The sequence below is a fragment of the Artemia sp. Qi Xiang Cuo genome, chromosome 4 (assembly GCF_049724085.1).
Source record: "Artemia sp. Qi Xiang Cuo chromosome 4, ASM4972408v1, whole genome shotgun sequence".
NCBI classification, from domain to species: domain Eukaryota; kingdom Metazoa; phylum Arthropoda; class Branchiopoda; order Anostraca; family Artemiidae; genus Artemia; species Artemia sp. Qi Xiang Cuo.
In genome coordinates, this window is record NC_142797.1 from 15065614 (window position 1) to 15089527 (window position 23914).

Genomic DNA, 23914 nt, shown 5'->3' on the forward strand with positions numbered 1-23914 from the left:
GCATTGCAACAACGGCTTATTTAAAATCTGCGTATAAGGTAATAAAACAGCTATACTGGGAAGTTTGATGGCTTGCTGTGGCATTGCAACATCGGCCTATTTAACATCTGCGTATAATGTAACATAAGCCTATTCTAAAACTATTACCAGCTTTTGTTACTTCGTATCCAACTGGAATCTCATTAATGATGTTCCCAACAGCTCGATTACCCACAGACCACAGAGGTGCAAAATAAACAGTCATGTTGGGAAGTTTGATGGCTTGCTGTGGGATTGTAACATCGGCTTATTTAACATCTGCGTATAAGGTAATATAACAGCTATGCTGGGAAGTTCGATGGCTTGCTGTGGCAATGCAACATCGGCTTATTTAACATCTGCGTATAAGGTAAAATAAGCCTATTCTAAAAAAATTACCAGCTTTTGTTACTTCGTATCCAACTGGAATCTCATTAATGATGTTCCCAACAGCTCGAATACTCACAGACCACAGAGGTGCAAAATTAACAGCCATGCTGGGAAGTTTGATGGCTTGCTGTGGCATTGCAACGTCGGCTTATTTACCATCTGCGTATAAGGTAACATAAGCCTATTCTAAAACTATTACTACTGTCTGAGGCAGGGACACTGACAACGACTCCTCCTTTATCCCACTCTTGTTAAAGCTTCTGCTTTGGTTAACACCCAAGAAATCCTTCAATAATTCAAGCAGCATTTTCTCATATGTGTATAGTCTGAATATCATTAATTTTTAATCAATCACGATTCCCAATTTAAAAAAAAAACATTGATAAATTGATCAAAAATGATGGATGTCTAGAAAATGATGTCTCCTTAAGCACGTTTGGCAACTGAACACAAAAAGGACTGAGCTCTAAAGTAGCAACGTCCATTACGCATGATTTTTGACAATTAGTTAAATAAGTTTACCAGAAAAGCAAAAAGAAGTGGCAGGTGAAAATATAAAAAGGCCCATTAAGACCAACCCAACTAGAGAATGTGGTAAAAGGGTGAATTCCCTCCCCTATAATTACCCGCAAAGCTCCCAAAAAGGTTATGGAAAAAATGATACAAAGGGTATTTAAAAAACACGCATAATTTATACGCTTCTATACTATCTATACTTCTATACTTACTGTTCTATACTTTCCTACCATGGTTTTTGTGTCATATCATTTTCACGACCATAGATTGATCGCTGACATATTATCAGCTGGTGCCCCAATGGCCACGGTGGCTCTTTCTTTCATCCTAAAGCCATTGTTCAGATCTGTTGGAGTTGAACACTCAAGACAGGTATTTAATTTATTTCAAACTAAATCGGTAAATAAATCTACATATGGCAGTATAAGAATGTATTTAAAGAAACATCATAATATAGTATGAATACTTAAATATAACGCAACATAAAACTATCCACAGTATTTGACAAGATATCATAAAAGCTCAGTAACATCACAAATATCAAACACTATGTAATGTCGAACTGTAAAAGAGGGAACGATTAGTGCTAATGGTAACTGAAAATCCAAAAAAGAACTTTGATAACAATAATCAGCAAAATAATATACAGCAAATATCAATATATACAGCACTATAATATACAGATAATTATATGCATATATGCATACTTTGAGATTACCCACCAAAATTTTAAGTGAGTTACCCTAGTTGAGATGCAACATCTACCACCCTAGTAGAGATAAATCTGCTTCTAAAAGGACTTTAGTGGATCTCTATATTCTGTCTTCGTTTAGAGAAGTACACTGACTTCATAAGCTGTAGAAGAGATTGTCAACGACTTTGATAAAACGTTTCCTCATTTATGGCTCAAACCAGACATAATTGTAATCACTATAAGCCAAAATTAAGCGTATTTTTCAGCATCAAAACTGTATTAATCAGCTTCTCCTGAAAAAATTCCAGAGGCTTAATTTTACTTTTCTGCTAAGCTATGAACATTTCACATAGGTTCATTAAGTTTTTCTGTCACTTTTTACATTTGGATTAAATTGGCTTATATTCTTCTAAATAAAGTGAGGTCAGAGGTTTAATTTGTAATCATGTGACACTTCTACATTCTACAGCATTCATTCACTTCTACAGCAACTCTCATAATAAGATTAAAATATAGGCAATTTTTTTTTGTCCTTAGGTATCCTCTTTCCGTAAAAAAAAAAATTGTTCAATAGCTTTAATAGATGGTGTGCAACTGCGCAATGCTCTATGGCTGTTAGTTTTACTGGATAAACAGCTTACACTAACAGTTTATTTTTTATGGACGGCATCTATATTAGTAGCGAATGGCTAACCGCGGGAAATTATGACTTTGAAACTGAGACATTATATTTTTCATTGAATTTGAAGTATTTCATATCCAAATTCTAAATTCTATAAAACAATAAAACCTAAACAATATCACTTACCCAACAGAAAAGGAGCTGCAAAGATGCATCGGCATCATTAGTTTTAAGAATTTTCCTTGATAAAATTTTGATTCAGGCCGAAATGCTAGAATTAGGGACTTCCTTGTGGTTTGATCTCATACGTTATTTAAAAAAGGCCCCAGACTATTAAATTGTCATTCCAGTTAATCTTTTTCAGTAATCTAAGACTACTGGTTAATTATGATCATCCCTCTGGAAATATACACAAAAACGCATGAATGACCTTCCTTCTCTGGAAAAAATCATTTATCATAGATAGTACATCTAGGATTCTTATACATGTTGATTTTCATTGCATAAACAAGATCGCACCCTGTATCAGGGAAGTTTAACCCATTTTCCTAAAATTGTACACATGTTAATTCACTAATAACTTATGATGAGCTACTTTAAAACTAATGAATGTTGCATATTTGAAGTTGGCATAAATGATGAATTTTGTTGTTGCATTAATTGTAGTCAAAAATTTGTTTTATAGAGTCTCCATTTCCATTGACAACAATCGTTCTTTATTTACAGTTTGGAACTACGACCTGTTTGAACCAAGACTCTCTTAAATACGAGTAAAAGGGAGGCTAACACTCTATTCTTTAATCCCCGTTTTAGCACATTCAAGTGTAATATCCATGCACAAATGCGTTAGGAATGAAAATAACACCTATAACAGGGCATTCCTTAAATTTTTCTTAAGGGAGGGGGGGGGGAGGGGTCTGAAAGACCAAAACCAATATTAAGTTCTGGTTCAATATCGCTTTCTAGGGCTGTAATGTAAGTAAGGTTGGAATGGCTAGGACACGTTCTGTGGATGAAGAATGACAGATTGCCAAAGATCGTCCTTGTCGGCCAGCCATCTAGGGCCAAACAAGAAGCAGGTTGTCCACGAATGGGGAGGGAGGATATCGTTAGTAACGTTTTGAGGAAATAGAATTTCTTCGGAGGGTGTAAAGAGGTAGGCTTTAAATAGATCAGGATGTAGGAGGAGCGTGTTTAGGTGTGTTGACCTCAGGTGTTTTGGTGCTTTAGTGAGTTCTTAGTAGTAGTAGTAGTATTTTAAGGTTATCCTGGGGATTTTTTGAACAGAAATTTGCTATCGGGATATCCTCCATAGACAATGACAGGAGGAGGGGGTAGTGACTCAATATCCCCCCCCCCGGAGAAACAAGAAGATATTAAAATATGTATTGGTAAAATAGTAACCCCATTTACACCTTAGTAAAAACGAATCTAATGGAAGAACTTGCCCCTCTAGGAAATTTCCTTGGGTGCTCGTGATTCCCACAACGTCTATCCTTTTTGAGCAGGTACGGATATTTGACGCTTAAATATTTCTGCAGCATATGAATATTCAATATTTCAAAAATATTCAACTGAAAACTAAAAAACTTGGGCATAAAAAAAACACACATTTTGATACTTCAGACACCAGCCCCCCATCTAAACAAAAATCCATCAGCCCTTCTCATTAATATCTAATTGATAATTATACAGACTTTACATACGTTGAGGAACGAATATGCCACCGCGTGGTAGTATGGCCTCTGAAACGGGAAAATACAGTATATTTGTATAGTTTTGGATATATCTGAACCAACCGACTATCTCAGAAGTTTCATTCAATAGCAGTTTTGCCATCTATGGGTTGAAATTCCTGTTTTGCGCCCCAAAATGGCTGAAAACGCTATTTTGCTGTGGTGTAATTTCTTTCACTACTGAAAAGAGCACAAGAATTTAAATTTAAGTCCGAATGAGTTTTTTTCCTGTTATTCTAGGACAATTTGTTTGACACGATCACCCTTGGCAAAAAGTTTTACCGTCCCTTGGCTATGTTTTACCGCCCCACACCCTATATGGCATTTTTTTTTTTTTTCTTTTCCACGGATAGCTAGGCACTGGAACATCGTAAAGAGCTGTTTAATAGCTCATTTTAAAGGAAATTGATGGGGTTGAAAACTTTTAGTAATTAAATTCTTTTTTTTATTAAATAATCAATTTTTTACGAAAAACTGCATTTTTCTCTGGGGCTACTTTCTCTCATCAATTCAATCACCTCCAGGAAGCTCTTCGATTTAAATTAAAACTATCATCATTATCACAGAATACTAAGTTCTGCTTTGCTATAAACTTGGTTGCTGGTATTAATAACAAAATGTGGTTCCTATTTTTCGTTCTTCCTCTTTGACTCAATCAGTGACAAGAGGCCAAAGAAATATACACAGACGACACTTAGCTATAGTTGTGCCAAGTTATCATTCTGTGTGCGTTGTGGGAGCCAGTCCCATAGTCTGTAAATAAATCACTGATTTGTTTTCATTTCGTTATTTCCCTGAACATGAAAAACATTTTACCTGCATATTTTCTAGGCCATATCCTGTCAACCACTAAAGTAACAACAGCAGAAACAAAATACCTGGTCTATTGACATGGAATACTCTAATTCGGGAAATTTAAAAGAAAAGTTTGAAGTGACAAGATGATGTTTTGTAATGTTTGCTTAGCTTTGCTGGTTCAGAGACCGTAAGTCAGAGAACTTGAGGGATCAAGACACTTAGATATAGTTGTGCCAAGTTATCATTCTGTGTGCGCTGTGGGAGCCAGTCCAATAGTCTGTAAATAAATCACTGATTTGTTTTCATTTCGTTATTTCCCCGAACATGAAAAAAGTTATTTCCCTGAAAATATATGGAGAAAAAAGAAAATCAGTTGAGTATTCATCTTAACAACTGAATTAGCAGCCGAATTGATGATAGTTCTGCAATAGTAACGGAATCTGCCTGGCCATCTTTTTTATTGCTGTATCAATTTTAGACATTGCGCTTTTTAAATTATTCAACAATTGGATTTGGTGAAGAAATTTCCTAACGATGTTAGGTAACAACTTTACATTGCTCACAGAACGTTAGTAAAATTGTTAATTGGAATTGTTTCTTTCTTTTGCTCTTTAGGACGGCCGAAAAATGGTTTTTGTCTCAGTGTTCCAACCTTTCAACTAGGGAATTTCAGTTAAAAGGTAATCGATATTACGAATTATTACGCGGATAGAATGGTTATGGTTAGGGGAGTCAGGAGGGCAAAGTGGCAAGTCCCCCTCCCCCCATGTGATCGAAAGTTACGCTGGGGTGAAGGGGCAAAACATATTAATTGGGAAGGCTAAGTTTCGTTTGCGCCCTCTCCCCTCAAACATTAATTCTGTATCCGCACCTACTTATGGTAGCTTTTAACTCAACTGAATTTGATTCAACTCACAGGATTAGAAGCAAAAAAAAGCGTAAGTCCCTCAATAAAGGGAAATTGGAAACCAGCTTGTAGTTTCTGCTATTACTTTCCATACTCCTTGGCCATCATAAGCTGTAGCTACCGTTGTAAACGAGAATAGTACAAAAGGCGAAAGAACTGCTTGTAATTTTCAAAGGTTGGAACAAAGATTGTTCATTATAGCAGAAATAGTTGGAGGATGAAACAGCCCCTAAGTATCTAAGAAATTGAATATAATACATTACCTGTAGCAGAAGCAGTCGATTAACTTTTGTATTGTCTGCAACTTGTCCAAAAAATACACAACCAACTAGATACATGCAGGCAATACTGATCAGAGACCACTTAACATCAATCTCTGGGACGATCTGCTTCACATAAGGCACCTAAACAAGATTTATATTAGATAATTGATTAGCTGGTAGAAGCTACAAAAAGACGATAAAATAAAAGTTCAAAACAGGGATAAAATCCTTTTTAATAGACAGTGTACAGAAATTCACAAAATACCAGATATTTCGGTCACATATACAGTAACCGTCATCAGTAGTAAAACTAAACTAAAACAACTTTAAACTAAAGTTTATATACGAAATCAAATATAACTACATGTTTAATTCTCTAATTGTTTTCAAAGCAAAGGCGGAAGCTAGCCTCTTTGACCTTCTTGGATTCGGGTCATTAGCGTTCAATGATATAACATTTGGACAGAGGTGAACTACATTGGGTGAATTTAACTTTACTTTATCAGATTTTAATAAATTATCATAGATAGAGTTCAGCCCCAATTCACCTGTATCCCGATTCAAAGCAATATTCTTGAATAAGATTTTCTCTATTCCAAGAGTTTCACGAAAATTTTGCTTTAAACCCCAATCCCTATCAATCAAAGAGACACTATCGAACAAACTAAAATTACCTGTAAAGCTGAAAACATGTCCTGAAGTGGCTAACATAATATTTTTAGATATAGAGTCTTGCTCTAATGCCGAAGAAACAGAATCTTTATGCTGTAATGACCCCATTTCCGAATTATGGGTTGTTCGTCCCATATATGAGCTTCAACTAGTTACATGGGATCTGATAAACCCCACTTTGTTGCCCCAATGAAGTTAGATCCTTCCTAGAATTTAGGAAACTACCCAAAGTATTATTACTCTTTTAAGCTACCCTTAGACCATTACCCTGTAAGATTCTTTTAAATTTTTCACTTAGCCCGGGTACATATGGTAAGGAACAAAAAACATCCTTCTCCCGAGTTGTCTCCATGACTTTCTTAGAAATCTCTAGAAGCCTTTTTCTTCTCTTTGAAAAAGTCTGGTTAATTAACCACTTTGGATACATGTTGCTAATTAGTATTTTTCTTAGAAAAGACAACTCCTCCTCAAAAAATTTGGAGAGCAAATAATAAGGATACGGTCAGTTAAAGAAATTATCAAACCGATTTTTACTTGGCGAGCGTGACCGGAACTATAAGACAAAAATTTATTGTTATTTGTCTGTTTTCTGTGAATTTTAAAATCCAGACTATTTTCATTTTTTAAAAGAAGAACATCAAGAAAGGGAAGTTTCCCATTATCCTCTAATTCAACAGTAAACTTTGAATCCCCCCCCCAAACAATTAAGATGTTCCAAAAACCCTTTTTAATTCCTCCTCCCCATAATCCCATACTGAAATTATGTCATCCATATACCGGCCCCAAAAATATGTTTTAAAAAATATGAATCTAGCGCAATTGTTTCAATATTCTCCACAAAAATACTAGCTAATAAAGGGGATAAAGGGGCCCCCATAGGTAAACCATTTACTTGTTCGAAAAACTCCCCTCTGAATTCAAATAGCGACGAAGACCACACTGCCTTTCCATAATAAACAATAAGTAGAACAACAGGGAAATTTTTATACAAGACAGTGGAACGTCTCCTCTGAATTGAATAAAATAAGATAACTTATTGCACAATCTTATTAAATACATAATTACAGAAACTTACAAATCTGTTTTGCCACTAGTCAAATTCAAATTTCTTAACAGCTTTCTTTCTAGAAGAGTTTCGGCTGCTTCTACATCAATATTTGTGTACATTGATATAATGTCAAAGCTTAAAAGCAAAGAACTTGAAGAAATTCTACTTTTTTCAATTTTTCAACCAAATTCGAAGAATTTTTAATGTATGAAATTTGTGTAGACAAAAGCGGTTTACAGATTGAAACTAACCACTTACTCAAAACACTTGTTGGTGACCTTGTACTTGACACAATTGGTCGTAATGGTAGGTTAGACTTATGAATTTTGAGAAGTCCATATAATTTAGGGCACAAGGAACTCCGTGGCAGGCATTTATAATAAAGTTGAGGTTTAATTTTTCCTTCATCTTTTGAACACTTCAATTCGCTCTTAAACGTATTTGTAAAAGAGTCTGTTGGATTATACGATAGCTTCTTGTATGTTTTTTCATCATTTAGTAAACTTCTTAATTTTGATTCGTAGTCCTCAGTATTCATGACAACTAAGGTGCTATTCTTGTCCACTTTTGTAGTGGTAACTGAGACATCTCTTTTCAAGTTTTTTTTTATATTTTTCATGTCATTGATGTTGTTACCAGGATATCTCCGTCTTAATACAAAATTAGAAAGGGTTTTCAAGGTGAAATCTCTAACCAAACTAACATCGTTTGTTAGACCAGCGTTTTAGCCAGATATGCTTCTATTGAAGAGATAATGTCTTCCACGGGGACTTTATCTGGTTTAAAACAAAATTTCGGACCCTTTTCAAGCACTGACTGTTCAAGTTCTTGATGAAAATTAACCACACCTGGTCCAAGAATTGACGAAGGTATTACCGCATTATTTGTTGATAATTTTGAAAACTTTTTTAGCAATCTTTCTCTGGAAAGGGGAAAATAATTATTGAAGTTAGTTTTTCCTGTTTGTTGTATAAAACAAAAGTCACTTACACTAACCTTTTTTTATATAAGATTTTCCAGGAAAAGTTTATCTCTCACTATTAAAGCTCTTTTTCGACTTTTATCCTTAATAATGTGATTCAGTCTTGAAATGTAAGCTTCGTCCAAAATTTTCTTCCTTGAAAGTTTCTGAGTGTTTATATATTTACACACATTTTTGGTCAAATCATCCCCATAAATATGACGTAGATAATTTTGGAGACCACACTGCCTTTGACCACACTGCCTTTCCATGAAGATAAAATAAAAGTTCAAAATAGGGATAAAATCCTTTTTAATCGACAGTGTATAGAAATTCACAAAAATACCAGATATTTCGGTCAAATATACAGTGACCGTCATCAGTAGTACAACTAAACTAAAACAACTTAAAACAAAAGTTTGTATACGAAATCAAATAAAACTACATATTTTTTAATTCTCTAATTCTTTTGAAAGCAAAGGCGGAAGCTAGCCTCTTTGACCTTCTTGGATTCGGTTCATTAGCGTTCAATGATATAACATTTGGACAGAGGTGAACTACATTGGGTGAAACTTTCGGCAGATATTTCGGCAAAAACTTTCAGCAGATATTTCGGCTAATTTGTCTTTAATACTAAAAAAATAAATGATGCGGTAAAGAAAAATTAATCTTTTAATAAATTTCATCAATAAATAAATTATATACATTTTTTTAAATAAATTTTGATTATGCATAAAATATTTTTAGTTAGTTTTTTTAATTAATTAATATATTAATTTCAAATTAATTATTTTAATTTTCATTTGCATGTTTTTATGTAATTTTGTATATCTTGTAAAGTTTCTGAAGTATTTTCTTTCAATTGATTATTGATTGATAATTTTTCATTCTAATAAACTTAATTTATAAATTAATAAATAAAAAAATTAGGTTCAAATCCCCGAATCGCCCCGGTTACGGGATACTGCCTTGCCTGGGTGTTATCACTGATTACACAATTTTTGACCTAATCTAATTGACCTAATGCTGATTGACCTACAGTTTAAGGAAATACTCTTACGCAAATATACGTTTTGCAAATAAAAATGTAAGTTGCTACGCTTGAAAAATTGGCTCTGAATTGTTGTTGTAATACTAAATTCTATAGGAATACATTTTTTCCCGATTGTCAATTTTGTAGTTCAAATTTTAATTGATATAAACTAATGAATAATAATTATCAAATTTGTTCAGAAAAAGTTCTTAGGCAAATTAAAATTTTAAGAATTAAAAGTTAAGTTGCTACGCTTGAAAAATTGGACGGTTCAAAATCGTTGTTGTAACACTTGTTAGGCTAGGCTATATAAGAATAAATTTTTCGAAAATTCAAATTTTTAGCTGAATTTAAAATTAATAAAACTAATTATCAAATTGTTTTAATATTTTAAAATAGCCAAAGTAAATCAGCCCTTTCTGCAAATGTTCCAGAAATAGTTGTTGGTCTACATAACCGCGAAACTGACCTAAAACCTAGAAAACCAACATATGCATAGAAAAGGTTATTCCTGCACATAACATACCTGCACATATGATATATTCTCCCAAAATTCGATCCAAAGGGGATCAAAGGGGAAAAATACAACAATTTTGACCTACAAATTTTATCTTAAATAATATCTCTTTCTGCATAGAGTAAAATCGAGTGGACTTTTTTTGGAGGGGGGGGGGTATTTCAAACAGATTTGAAAGCAGTGTTATAGCTGCAAAAGTGCTTTTGGTTTCTTGTAAATAAATTAAACTCAATCGATATAAACACTCTGAATAACAAGCTACTGGCTAAAATATCAATGAAATTATAACTAAATATTTCTTCTAGGGCCACCTTTAGATGAGAACGGTCGTTTAGTCATTCAAGAGCTTCCAGTCGGTACGTGTGACGCCTCTTTACGCAGCCATAATGAGCAAGTAAGCTTCGAGAAGATAAACGCTAGAAGTGGTCTACGTCTCAGTCAACTTGATACGGGGGGGAGTGAGAGAGCCCCTATAAGTGAAATTAGTTTTTTGAATGACTCTTTGCCATCGACTGGAAACTATGCAGTCCACCCTAATTTGTACTTACCCACCCACAATGGGGTACAGAGTGAAACAGATGTTGAAATGACTTATGTTGATGATGATGCAACTTCGTTCTTATGTGTATCTATTCCTAGTCAAATATGTTTACCAGATAATCGATTATCTTTTTCGACAAGCTATGCAGCGCGCCAGTCAATTAGCGATATATCGAATGTATGGGATTTAGTGGAAACGGATTGCAAGGAGGCGGAGAAATTCCAGATTAGTGTTTAAATAGGGTTGCTATCCGTCCAAATGGTTCTTCCAGTTTAATGCCAAAATATTTTTTGGACATTTATGACCCCATGCTGTTATTCAAATATTACATGCTATTCAAATATTTCCCGGTTGCAACTAATTCTAGAAACTTATGAAACTTTAGGTATGCTTTAACTATTGTATTTGAGAAGGGATTAAGTAGATTTTAGTCATTTTGATTATTCATGATCACTGCTGTTAAAATTTTAACTAATTTGGTTTTAGTTCTACTATAAAGAATTGTTTTTAGGGTTTGATTATATTGCCATTTTTTAGATTATCGAAAAGTTATGTCGCAGTTGGTCAAGATACAAGTATTAATATAATTGGTTTTCTTTTTTTTAAATACTTTTAGAACCAGACATCTATAAGTTTTCCATGGAAAAGTAGGATTGGTTCCGGATTTTATTTCTCTGGAATTGTTTAAGCAAAATTTAAAACAGTGCCAAGGACCCTACTTTTTCTTGGGGGGGGGGTCTTAACATATAAATTATGCGATTTAACCTGTTTATCCATTTGGAAACGATATTTCGTCCAAAGTTCTTTAATTGGACTGCAAAATAAAAATATTATGCCTTATTTTAGTTCCGTTTTTTTATCTTCTAAAAAATTGATAATTTTTTTTGAGAGTTTTTTTTTTACATTTGCAAATAAAATCCTTAGTCGTTACATTCTATTCACATCATTACTTTCTCTTTATCCATATTTTTGCCTAGAAAAAGAAAATAATTTGTCAAACCTCTTAATTTATAAAGCAATTTGTAAAAGATTGGTGAAAACTTTAATTTTGAGCTTAGTCATGTTTTTTCTATTCGAATAACAGCTAATGGCTAACGGCTAAATTACTGACACCTCAATTTTTTTTTTTAGACTTTGATAATGCATCGAAAGAGAAGATATAATAATATTTTTCTGATTAAATAAAAACGAAACTGCGTCTATTAATTAAGAAAATATCTTTCGTCTTTCATTTTTTTAATAATAAACAATTTTAAAAGAATAAAAAAATAATTTCATTCACAGCAATGTGTCAGAAGTTAAGGTTAAATATTTTTCAAACAGTATTTTATTTCTGCTCTGAGTCTTAAGATTTATGCTCCCTCTAACCAAGCAATTTTGTGACTAGCTTAAAATTTTCGTCTCCGAAGGAGGGTTACCTACTGCCGACGTCTAAAGAGTGCAAATCTAGGCCAAAACAGAGTGGGTTTTCCTCAAAAAGAGTGCAAGTCAAAAATTTGCGCATCCCTACTTCTGCACCCCCAGTGAGGTAAAAAGGGTGCATTTCACACGATAAATAGCAAGTTGATAACCCTGGTCCTATGGTTTAGATGCTCTTTTGACGAATATGCCAACTACTGACGTTTAAAGTGAACGAAATCTGACACCGAAAAAGAGTGATATTCACTCTTCAGCATCTCCTCTGAGGTAAAAAAGAGTGCATTTCACACGAAAAGTGTCCAAGTTGGCAATCCTGCTCCCAAGCGCTTCCCCAAGATATTGCAGAGAAAGGCGAAAGGGGGTGTGAGCCCGGGCGGTGTGAGCTTTGGTATTCCTGTTGAATAGCAAATCTGGTCCCAAGCGCTTCCCCAAGATATTGCAGTTACGCTATTTTTAAAACCTGGCAGCAAATAGTGTTTTTTTTTTGTCAACATAGTCAACTAGACTACGGATAGGTTCTATGTACCGTAATGACTTATCATGAGAAAATTTTAGTTTGACCGGAGCAAAACATAACTAGCCATTCCAAACCTCGATTATAAAAATTTAAAAATTGACTGTCTATTATTTCTTAAAGACAATTATATCTTCAAAAGAAAGATACATCTTTTAAACCTGTTTGTTGCCATATAGTTTTAGATAAATTCTGCTGATTTTTCATTAACGTTTCTATCTTTTTTTTTTTGTATTTGGTGCAAAAACTGCATATTAGACTTATTATTAAAAATTAAATTCCTGAAATTTTTCAGACTTTTGAAATTAATTTCAAACTTTTTAAATAAAAATATGGTTATGTGAGCTTCCACTTTATCGATTCAGCCAATTAGATGTTATCTTTATTGTCCTTGGTTCGAAATAGATTAAAGATTCAACAGACTAGATTTTATTATAACCCTAAAAAAATTGTTTGACGAAAAGTTTCTTTTGTCTGAAGTGTAAAAATTTTTTCGCATGTTGCAAATTCTGAGAGCTGCCAGGAAATAGTCTGACAAACTTTCATTTCATTTACACTGTCCTTAGTATTTTAATTTTTCCTCACAAAAAAGTTTTGTATCCAAATTTAATCTTTTACAACTGGATTTTTCTACAAATCCCTGAAGCAGACTATTTTTCGTTCTTAAATGAAAAAAAAATAGCAACATTTTTGACAACTCTTCATTTCCATTGTCCTTGGTATTTTGAACGTTCACTACAGATTATAATTTTGATGGATTAGATTTGTAAAACTGAAATATATACCCTGAGGTACGAAAGTTTTAAAGAGGGAACACGAGGAACATAAAGAACTGAGGGATCACGGTCTTAAAGCAGGGGCGTAATTTGCTATGGGGCAGAGGAGGGGCAGCTACCCCTCCCAGACCTCGGTTTGCCCCTCCCCCAAGACCTGAGTTTGCCCCCACCCCCTTGCTGAAAGTAAATTTCTTCAAAATCTTATCAAAACTAACATAAGCCTGCATAATTCAAGGATCAACAGAAACGGATCAGTTTTCTTTAGTATATATTTACTTTTATAGTACTAAAAAGTATCTTAATAGTACTTTCATGTTACTAAATGGCTCATTTTCTAGTTTTTTACTGTCATTTCCCCTGGGTTTGGGAGAATTGGCTCCAACTTTGTCCCCCCTAGGATTTTGACAAAATTACGCCACTGTCTTAAAGCTCTTTAGTACATTATGTAAAATTGTTTTTGCAGCTTGATATAGCAGCTGCCGTTTAATATGTATATAAGGCTAGTGTAAATCATACTGTACATCTTTTAAGTGAGTGCAATTTACGTGATCTCTGATTAGGTGCCACTTTTTGGGATGACATTTTTATACATTTCTATATCAGAAATTTTTTGGAAATTTCTTTGTCAGACATGATTTGATTAAAAGTTGAAATGTTTTAATTTTGCTGTTTGTTTTTGTTAGATAGTATGGAAATTTTAAAGTTAGTCAAAATTTAGTTTAATTAAATACTCAAAGGATTAGGGAAAGCCTTTCAGAAATAGGACTTTTTGGAAAAAAGAAGACTCCAAAACTCAAAGGAGAAGAGGTTTTATCGAAATAATAATTTGTCTGTATGAAGGCTTCCTTAGCGCAAAGAAAAAGAAAAAAAAAGTGAAAACAAAAAGCAGTACTAATGACGAAAACTAAGGGACATACGGGCTACAAAAAAAGATTAAAAAAGAAAAATCAGGAAGCAAAGACCCAAAATAAAATAAAAGTAAAATAAAGAAAGATAAAGGACAAGGTGTCTAAGAAGTCGCATACTATTCTTATCGTCATAACAGAGTGCATCCCTAGCAAATAATTTCCAGAGCAAACTTACATTATATGGCCTTCTGGACCAAGCTCAGACGATTTACCCCCCTCCCAAGCTACTGGGTAAGTAGTGGAAAACTGTATCAATTTTTTTACAGTTGAAAGAATTTTGAAAGAATAGGAAGACAAGTCTGCGAATGAAGACTGCTACTGTGATAACAAGGGTAAAGGGGGGCTCTGAAACGTGACTGCTGCGAAAGACAGGAATATTTCTTTTAATATTCTCCAGAGAAATTGTCTGAGAATAGTTTTAGGTGCCCCTCTGACTGACTATTTGACTTTTAGCTGTACTAAACATTTAGCTGGGACAAACATGTAGCTGCAATAAAATTGTGGCGCTGTCCAAACTATTACTAACAATTTTTTGTTAGCTCAGGGAAACAGAATTGCTACCTAACATAAACTTGTTGCTAACAATTCGTGAGATCATAATAATTATGCAAAATCTAAAGGCACAACCTCTATATATAACCCAAGATTTTAAACAGTATTTCTAATTTCTAAAAGGCCAATATAATCTAAAATCCAATATAAAACTCTGAAACACAAAGATCTTTCACAGTTAATTCTGAAACGGAAAATTATTTCTTGAGATTTTCATTTTTAATTTCACGCGCATACTCCATCAATAATTCCCTGTTAGCTTGTGGATAATTGATTTTCGGTAAAATTTTTGCTAATTTTTTTTTTTTTGTTGATAAGGCAGAAATAAAATAAAAATTAAAGAAGACTTAGGGTCTATTTGTGCTTTTTCTGTATATATTAGATATGTAATAAAGATCTCCATTATAATTGTTACTACTTAAAGTTGGAATCTAAATTAGGAATAAAATATAGAGTCTATTTACGAAACTAACCTACATACTTGGTTAATAATGTACTCTCCTGGGACAGCAGTGTCCCAATATAATCAGACCTGGTTCTATTTTGCATATTTTTTGCGAATTAATTCCCTACAAGCCATTGCCTTGGGAAAAGTGTGCTAATTGATACAAATTGCCTTAATTGCTTGACTGGAAGTTAAACCTCTATTTTCCTAAAAGTTCCACGTAAAGGCTTATGAAAAACCGCAATCAGTTTTTAATTTGACATGTGACAGAAGCAAAAAGAGCGCTTAGGGTTAGTGCTGGGCGGTATCGATATATTGCATAGAATATCGATATCGAATATCGAAACATAAATATCAATATCGAAAACAATATTATTTTGGCTTTTTACAGTATCTACCAGTGAACGTCTAGCAGAAAAGATCCAACATAGAAAATTGTTTCGCAAATAGCCGAGAAGAAGAATAATCCTTTCAATATAATGCCTCATATATGAAGATACACAGAATGCACAACTGTATCCATAAGATGGCATAGCCCATTCTCAAAACTACGTTTAGTGACGGTGGGCTCTCACATGTTGCTGAGAACCTTCAAAAAGCTTGGCTGGATAAAATACCTTCTAAGCATATAGGCCTTGTTCAGATCACACTCTCAGAAATTGTGTATTGCCGCTGACGATCTGCTCCAAGTTGAGAGTAAAATAGCAAAATACATGGATTGGGAATCTGTACAATTGGGAATCTGTATCAGTAGATACAAGTGCAGAATCAGGCCAATTTGTGGGGATCACATGATGAAGTTCCAGCTGTCAATACAAGACAAGCTTCGTCAGGAGCTGCATCTGTCGTAAAAAGCTCTCTAAATTTTTAGTAGGGAGTCTTTAGTTCCAAGAAAAACTGATCCACTCAAGTCGTGGAAGTCTTGTAATATGGGGCTCAGAAAAACCTATGCAAAGTTGTCATAAAATTATTGTCCATGCCCGCCCCAGATGTCCTTTCTGAGAGTGAATTCCAAGCCTGACTAGCTAATCAAATAGTTCGTGGTAACATACTGGAAATGAGGAGCAACTCGGCCAAACAGCAACCGAAACTGTAAAACACGAAATTTTTATAATAATATATATGTATAAACTGAATTGGATTTTGTATACCGACTCCAGATGTATAAAATTAATCAAGTTTTATTTACCTGTCAAGAGCTACGAGCCTGAGAAAATTTGTATGATTTTTGAGAAAGGATGGGAACGCCCTTAAAAAGTCAATTCATCTTAATAAAGATCACAGATTCGGCATATCAGAGAACCACACTATAAGGGTTTCTAGCTTCCATCTGAAAATCTAGTTCCCCATTTCGTGACCAAACCGATTGGTAGGCAACTAGATTCCCATTCCCTCCCATGCTCCTTTTTTACCAGTCATCCGATCAAAATTTTGAGATAGCCATTTTAATCAGCTTAGTTGAAAGGTCAAGTATCATGCATCTGGGATGACACGACCCTGCAAGTGCGTGGAGAAAAGCATTGTAAGTAATGAAATTTGCCTAGTGTTTATGTATAGTTTTTGATATTGGGAAGTAAACAGACATTTTTCGGGGAGAGGGAATTCTATGTGGGGAGAATTTTTCATGAGGAGGGAAGTTTCCGAGGAAGAACTTTCAAATTGATATATACACAGAGGAATTTACCGGATTTCTTATGCAAAATTATTTTTTTTTTTTTTTACTTTCACTTTGCAAATTTAATTTTAAATATGGAGATATTCCGGGAGAATTGGCCAGGGAAAATTTTCAAAGGAGTTGAGATCGTCTGGGGGATTTTTCCATGCGGTAGGGGGGGGGGAGATTTTCCGCGGGAGAGATTCTCCATGGGGGAATTTCACGGGGAAAAACTTTCCATTGAAACATTGGAAGGGGAGAATTTCCAGGAAAAATTTCCGGGATGTTTTAAAAAACAATTAAAAATTAGAAGAAAAACCAGTCTTTTCTCAAAGGAAAGTAGGCTAAAAATAATTTTCCTGGCGGAATATGTCCGCAAGATGTTTTTTTGCTGAATTTTCATCAGGGATGGAATTGACTGGGGGATCTTACACGAGAGGAAATTACCATGGAGGAATTTTCTTGGGGGGGGGGGGATTTTTAATGGAGAAAAAAGAAGAATTTTCTGGAACTATATTAAAAAATATCAAAAATTAAATAAAAAACTACTTTTAACTAAAAGTAAGGAGTAATATTAAAACTTAAAAAGACGAAAAATTATCCCGTACATGAGGGCAAATCTCCCTCCTCAATACCTCGCTCTTTACGCTAGTTTTTATTTTTTGTCCCATTTATTTACCAACAAATCCTGAAACACAAGAGCTGTCTAATTAGAGTAAGTAGATTGTTAAAATACAAAAAAAAAAAAACTTTGGCATGAAGAGAAAGGTATTGAGGACGGGTTATACTCATTATATACAGAACAATTTTTTTTTTAAGTTTTAGTGTTGCTCCTTAGTTTGAGTTGAAAAAATGATTTCTTATTTGTATAATCACTGAAAGGCTGAACCAATTCTCAGTGGAAAATAATGACATGTTGCTGATTTGAGTAGCCAAAAATAGCCGGTGGCCTATTTTTCTTTATCCTGAGCCCGAGGAATTCCAAATCAGGGCTTTTGTAATATTCGTTCATGCAATAGAAGTTTTTCTGTATTTTATTCAAAATTTGGAAAAATATTGTGCAAAATATTATTGAATTGCTTTGTTATTGAATTTTGCCAAATTCTAAAGGTAATCTGAACAAAAAAAAATTATAAGGAATATCGAAATCGATATATCGACTATTGAAAATCGAAACTAAAAATATCGATGTATCGTTTAATCAAATTATCGCCCAACACTACTCAGGGTTATTGTTAGCTTTAATATTTTGCTTGTATAGTTGTAATCATTAACAATCAAATTCAGGTATAATTAGAAGTACTCACTTTTTTTATGAAGCAAAAAGCATATGCAACCTACCGCTGGAACCATGATTGCATTATATCAATAGATACAGAGCCATTGCCTGGGTTGGTGACACCCGGAGTATTAAAACACCCCCTCCATAGTCAAATATAAGCAAAATAGTTGAATCAAAGTTAAAGCAGTGGTGCTGTTAAGCAGTTGCCCTTTTTGTACCCATCCCCTTTGAATTGTTTTTAATAGATGCAATAGAAGCCCATAAGCCTTTGGGAGCTGGCGTCTACCCCCCCCCCCGGAAAATACTCTCTCAGATAATCCCCCCCCACCGCAGCTGGTTGGTTTTACAATCACTTTCAACTTATAAAAAAGGACTAGACCTTTCAATTTCTGGTATAATGAGCACCCTCCAAAGTTTCTGTGACCATGAAGGGGTGATGTGGATGAGGAAGGGGCCGTCTCCCTCAAAAACAGAATAAATTCTGCTGATTCTGAGGTTTAACGTTGCTCTTTACTTCCACAATAGCAGCGCAGACCAGAAATACTCCCAGAATCATATCATATCTGACTAGATTAGGGTCTTTAATTTATGTTTTCTTTTTAATTTATGGCTTACAGTTTAAAGATATTTTTTTTTATCATAGACTACTTTCACTAAAGATAGAACAATGGTTCCAACTAAAATTAAGGATGAATTACAGTACTTAAATGCTATGACACCCTGCAAAACATAGAGCCTTTAGATGAATTGCATTGCGTAGAAGCAGTGTCTCCACTTCAACCAATTTTTCGGAGATCTAAAAAACTCCCAATGTATCTCCCAACAAATTATCCGCTCACTTCAAAGTCCATCGTTAAAGAACTACTGAAAGTGATACTTATTCTTATTGCTAGCAGTTTGCTGATTTAGTTTGAAAGAGATTAAATACCTGTCGTGATAATTCAATCCCAACAGATCTTAACAATGGCTTTAGGAAGAAAGAAAGAGCCACTGTAGCCATTGGGGCAGCGGTCGATAATATGTCGCTGACCAATCTATTTTCGTGAAAATGGTAAAGCATCAAAACCGAGGTAGAATCATACAGAAGGCCAAGACCTCCTCCTAAAAATAACCCGTGCGTCAGATATAATATTCCAAACTGAAAAGATGTACTATTTTATAAATTATACAAATTGTCGTCGTTACAGCAACATTAGAAAGTGTGCTCATGTAGTGTGCTCAACTCCTCCCTCAAAATGTTTCTTCGATTTGTAATGAAGTGACAAAAAGGTATAATAACAAATTTTTGGTCAGGTCTATAAAGTTTTTTTTTTAACAACCCCCCCCCCCAAAAAAAAAAAACAGAAATCCTGGATATGGTCTTGTGTTTGCCCAAGATTGTATCTTTTTTAATTAAAAAAAAAACTTAGATCTTCACACCTATTGGTCAGTCATAAGTTTTTACGAATTTTTTTACTTTGATATTGTTACTCTGATACTAGTACTTATAATTTGATTAACATTTGATTTAAAAAAAAAGTTTGATTTTGAAATAAGGAATTTTTCAAAACGAGATACTTTTTCAATCCTAACGAACAAAAATTAATTTAAAAAACCGTTCCGAAAAAGAAATTTTTAAAAGAAAAGTAAAGGCCATTTTAAACGCAAGATCAGCAGATACAAATACCTGTTAAAAGTCAGACTCCAAGCGACCAGAAATTACAATGAAAGAATAAATGAAACCCAAAACGAACAGAAATTAAATAAACAATCATAGCAAAACAAACATACAAGTAATAATATAAACGAATAAATAAATCTTAAAGCGATTAATTCTTAAATTGAACAAGCAAATCTAGCTTAAAAAAAAAAATTGCTATTGAAGTATAAATGAAACCCAAAACGAACAGAAATTAAATAAACAATCAATACAAACAAACATACAATAGATACTAATGTAAATGAATAAATAAATCTTAAAAAGATTGAAACTTAAATTGAATATGCAAATTGAATTGAAATTGAAAATAAATTGAATATTATGACAATTATAATAAAGAACGAACATAAAATTGTTATAAAAGGCACTTCGATATAGTCAAACAGCTCGTGGTAACGAACTATAAGTAAGGAGCTACCCGGCTCAATAGTAACCGAAACTCTAAAAACCGGAATTTTGATATCCATAGATACATCAATAGAATCAAATTTTTATGCTGATTTCAAATATATAAGTTTCATTAAGTTTAGTTTTACCCTACAAAAGTTACGCGAAAAAAAGAGGGAAACACCTCCCAAAAGTCATAGAACTTTAATGAAAATCACACCATGGGATTCAGCGTCTCAGAAAACCCTGTTGCGGAAATTTCAAGCTCCTATCTGCAAAAATGTGGAATTTTGTATTTTTTTTTTGTCAGAGGAAAGATCACGGATGCGTGTTTATTTGTTTTTTGTTGTTGTTTTTTTCCCAGGGGTGATCGTATCAATCCAGTAGTAAAAACGGAATATTGATAACAATAGATACATCAATAGAATCGGATTTTTATGCTGATTTCAAATATATAAGTTTCACCAAGTTTAGTCTTAGCCATCAAGAGTTACGAGAAAGTTACCTGAAAAATTGCCTTATTTTCGAAAAACGAGGGACACAACCTTCGTTATTTTAGATACCAATATAAGCAATATTATTGATAGCAAATTTATTACTGGCTAAAACAGGACAGATTTGTTTATTTTGGACACAATCCTGCTTCCAGAAAGCAATTAGTCGATTCATATTTGAAACAGAAGTGACCCAAGTCACTTTTCAGCTACATAAGAATGTTTTGTACACCAAAGTATAAAATGCGACTACAAAGCAAAATTCGACTCCTTTCAGAGACTATGCTTATAGTTATAGGCAGATGTGAGCGCAGAATTTATTTTGATGTGAATTTGCCTTTCAGGATGAAAGGTATGGAGAGGAAGGTAGACTAGAAAAATCAAACAAGAAAAGAATTATCTGAAGCATAACTCCTTATGAAAGGACTGGACCATGGTTTCTGTCAGAGGACCTAATGAACAATTAGGGACCTCCCCCCTCTTCTCTACCAGAAAATGAGCTGTACCCAGACTCCCAAAAGCCCCACTAAAGTTGCCTGACCTTACAAGATGAGGGGAGGGAAGGATTAGCTTAATTCCTGTTATCAGAACATCTAGTAAAAAGGGTCTTCGGATCTCAACCACAATATGTCGCAAACATGAATAAGCGTCCTGATTGGATCTTTTGGACGTCCAGGCACAATCCACCTTCATCAGCAGGAGGCTAAGGAGTCCTTATTTTTATTTCATCAAGAAATCTGACATAAAAATGATCAACCTCCGCCAAAAATTAGTAATTACGATCTTCTTAAACAAAAACTCTTCTAGCATCAAATGCCACCTTTTAGAAATGTTAATTTCTGCACCATAACAGTTATTATTTAAGGCAGTGTGTCGTTTGGCGAATATATCTGTTTTCCGTAAGGGCTGACATTTCTTATAGAAGGGGTAAATTTTGAAAAAAATTCAAAAGTAGGGAAATAAATTGAAGTGGGGAATTATAAGACGCGTCTGGCGGTTGTGAGGAGGCTCATGGCCCCAAAATCCCACCCTTTTCTGTATATTTGTCTGATTCAATTCTAATTTAATAATTGTAGAATTATACAAAAAAAAAACTACAATATGCAGGTAATTTTGGCATCTGATCATGTGGCTAGAAAGAATTTAAAAGTGGGATTGCTAGGAGGCGCCAATTATTCTTATAGCCAAATGGTAAATAGAGGTAGGATACTTTCTTATTTCCAGTGGACCTAACCTGACTTAGTTTGATATGACTTTAGTCTACGAAAATTACTTTTTTGAATGCTTACAATGCATTTTGAACGACATGTAAACGATTTCTTGTGATTTGGCAGTATATTTACCAGCCACATGGAGTATGCTTCATTCTGCAGGAATTTTTATCATTTTCTCCAAGCGACTGTGCAGGGCTCGAAGTCTGAAAGTACATACGCTATTAAATTCTATTGCAATTTTGATTGTTATGTAATTTGGAGTCGATTGTTATTTAAGTTATCGTTTAGACTATTATATAACATGGTCGCCCATACCCTCAATTTTAGGGGGGGGGGGGCGTACCGGGTCTAAAGCTGTATAATTGAAATCTCAATATAAAATATCATAGATGCGCGATAGTGCTGCCTAATTAAAGAGAGATATGGGAACCATATATTATTTATTTTTATTGTTTTAGACCAGAACACTTATTATAGAAATTAATGTCTTAGGAACATCAAAAACAACTCATGAAGGGCAACCAGTTCCCCCTCTTCTAGGTCACTCACTTCCCCAAACACATTCAATCAAAATTTTGAGATGACCATTTTGTTCAGCATAGTTTAAAGGTCTGGAAATTATTACTTTAAGGATGACAACCCCCCCCCCACAGCCCTCAGGGCAAGGGTTGTAAGTTATGCGTTGGGGCAATATAAGATTTTTTATAGTAAGGGTGGTCGTATAAACCTCGGCGGGGGCTCATTTGATTGGTAATCAGAAGTTCTACTGGTCTTTTTCACAGTCAAAAGTGATTAGAGGTCAACCAGCCCCCCCTACACCAATCATTTCCCCAAACACATCCAATCATAATATTTTATATAGCCATTTTGTTCAGCGTAGTTGAGAGGTCCAGAAATTATGTCTTTGAGGAAGAGCCCCCCCTCCATAGCCCTCAGGGCAAGGACTGTAAGTTACGCCCTGAGGGCATATAAGGTATTTATAGAAATGGTGGCCGTATAAACTTCGGAGAGGGCTCATTGGATTGGTAATCAGAAGTTATAGTGCTTTTTTTAAGAATTAAAGTGATCAGAGGGCCGCTACTCTCCCCCCCCCCCACAGACGGCGTATTTTCCCGAAACACATCAGATGGATATTTTAAGATGGCCATTTGTTGTTGTAGAAACTTCGAAAAGGGCTCATTCGGTTTGAAATAGAAAGAGCTAGTGACCTCTTTAATAGTCAAGTGACTGGCGGGCAACCACCCTCCCCCAGCACCCATTATTTCCCCCAAACACTTCAAATTAAAATTTCGAGATAATTATTTTATTTGACGTAGTTTAAAAGTCCAGAAATTAAGTCTTTGAGGATGAGAACTCCACCCCCACACAGTACTCAGGGCAAGGGTTATAAGCTATGCCCCGAGGGCATATAAGGTTTTTATGGAAACGGTGGTTGTATAAACTTCTGAGGGGGCTCATTGGATTGGAAATCGGAAGTTTATGTGTTATTTTTAAGAGTCAAATTTATCGAGGGATAGCTATGCCCCCCCCCCAGGTCATATTTTCCCCAAATGCATCCGATGAAAATTTTAAGATAGCCAAATGTTCAAAAGTAGTCCAAAGATCTCATAACACGGCCTTTGGGGTTGACACAACCCCAAAATAATGGGGGTAAGAGTTGTAAGTTATGCCCCGGGGGCATATAAGGTTTTTATGGAAACGGTGGTTGTATATGCTTCGGAGGGGCTCATTGGATTGGAAATCAGAAGTTTACGTGCCATTTTAAGAGTCAAATTTATCGGAGTGTAGTTATACCCCCCCCCCTCCCATGTAATATTTTACCCAAATGCATCCGATAAAAATTTTGAGATAGCC

The 23914-nt window shown here is 34.5% G+C and overlaps 1 protein-coding gene across 1 annotated transcript; it reads right to left on the minus strand.

The window, feature by feature from the left end:
* Window positions 1-274: 274 nt before the first annotated feature.
* Window positions 275-21021, minus strand: LOC148952807 (uncharacterized). Its single transcript, XM_089087785.1, has 4 exons — window positions 20916-21021; window positions 19195-19367; window positions 5945-6085; window positions 275-1911 (listed from the first exon to the last, which is right to left on the minus strand). Exons 1-4 carry the CDS (start codon window positions 21019-21021, stop codon window positions 1855-1857), a joined length of 477 nt encoding a protein of 158 aa, XP_088943911.1. The 3' UTR covers window positions 275-1854.
* Window positions 21022-23914: the final 2893 nt, after the last annotated feature.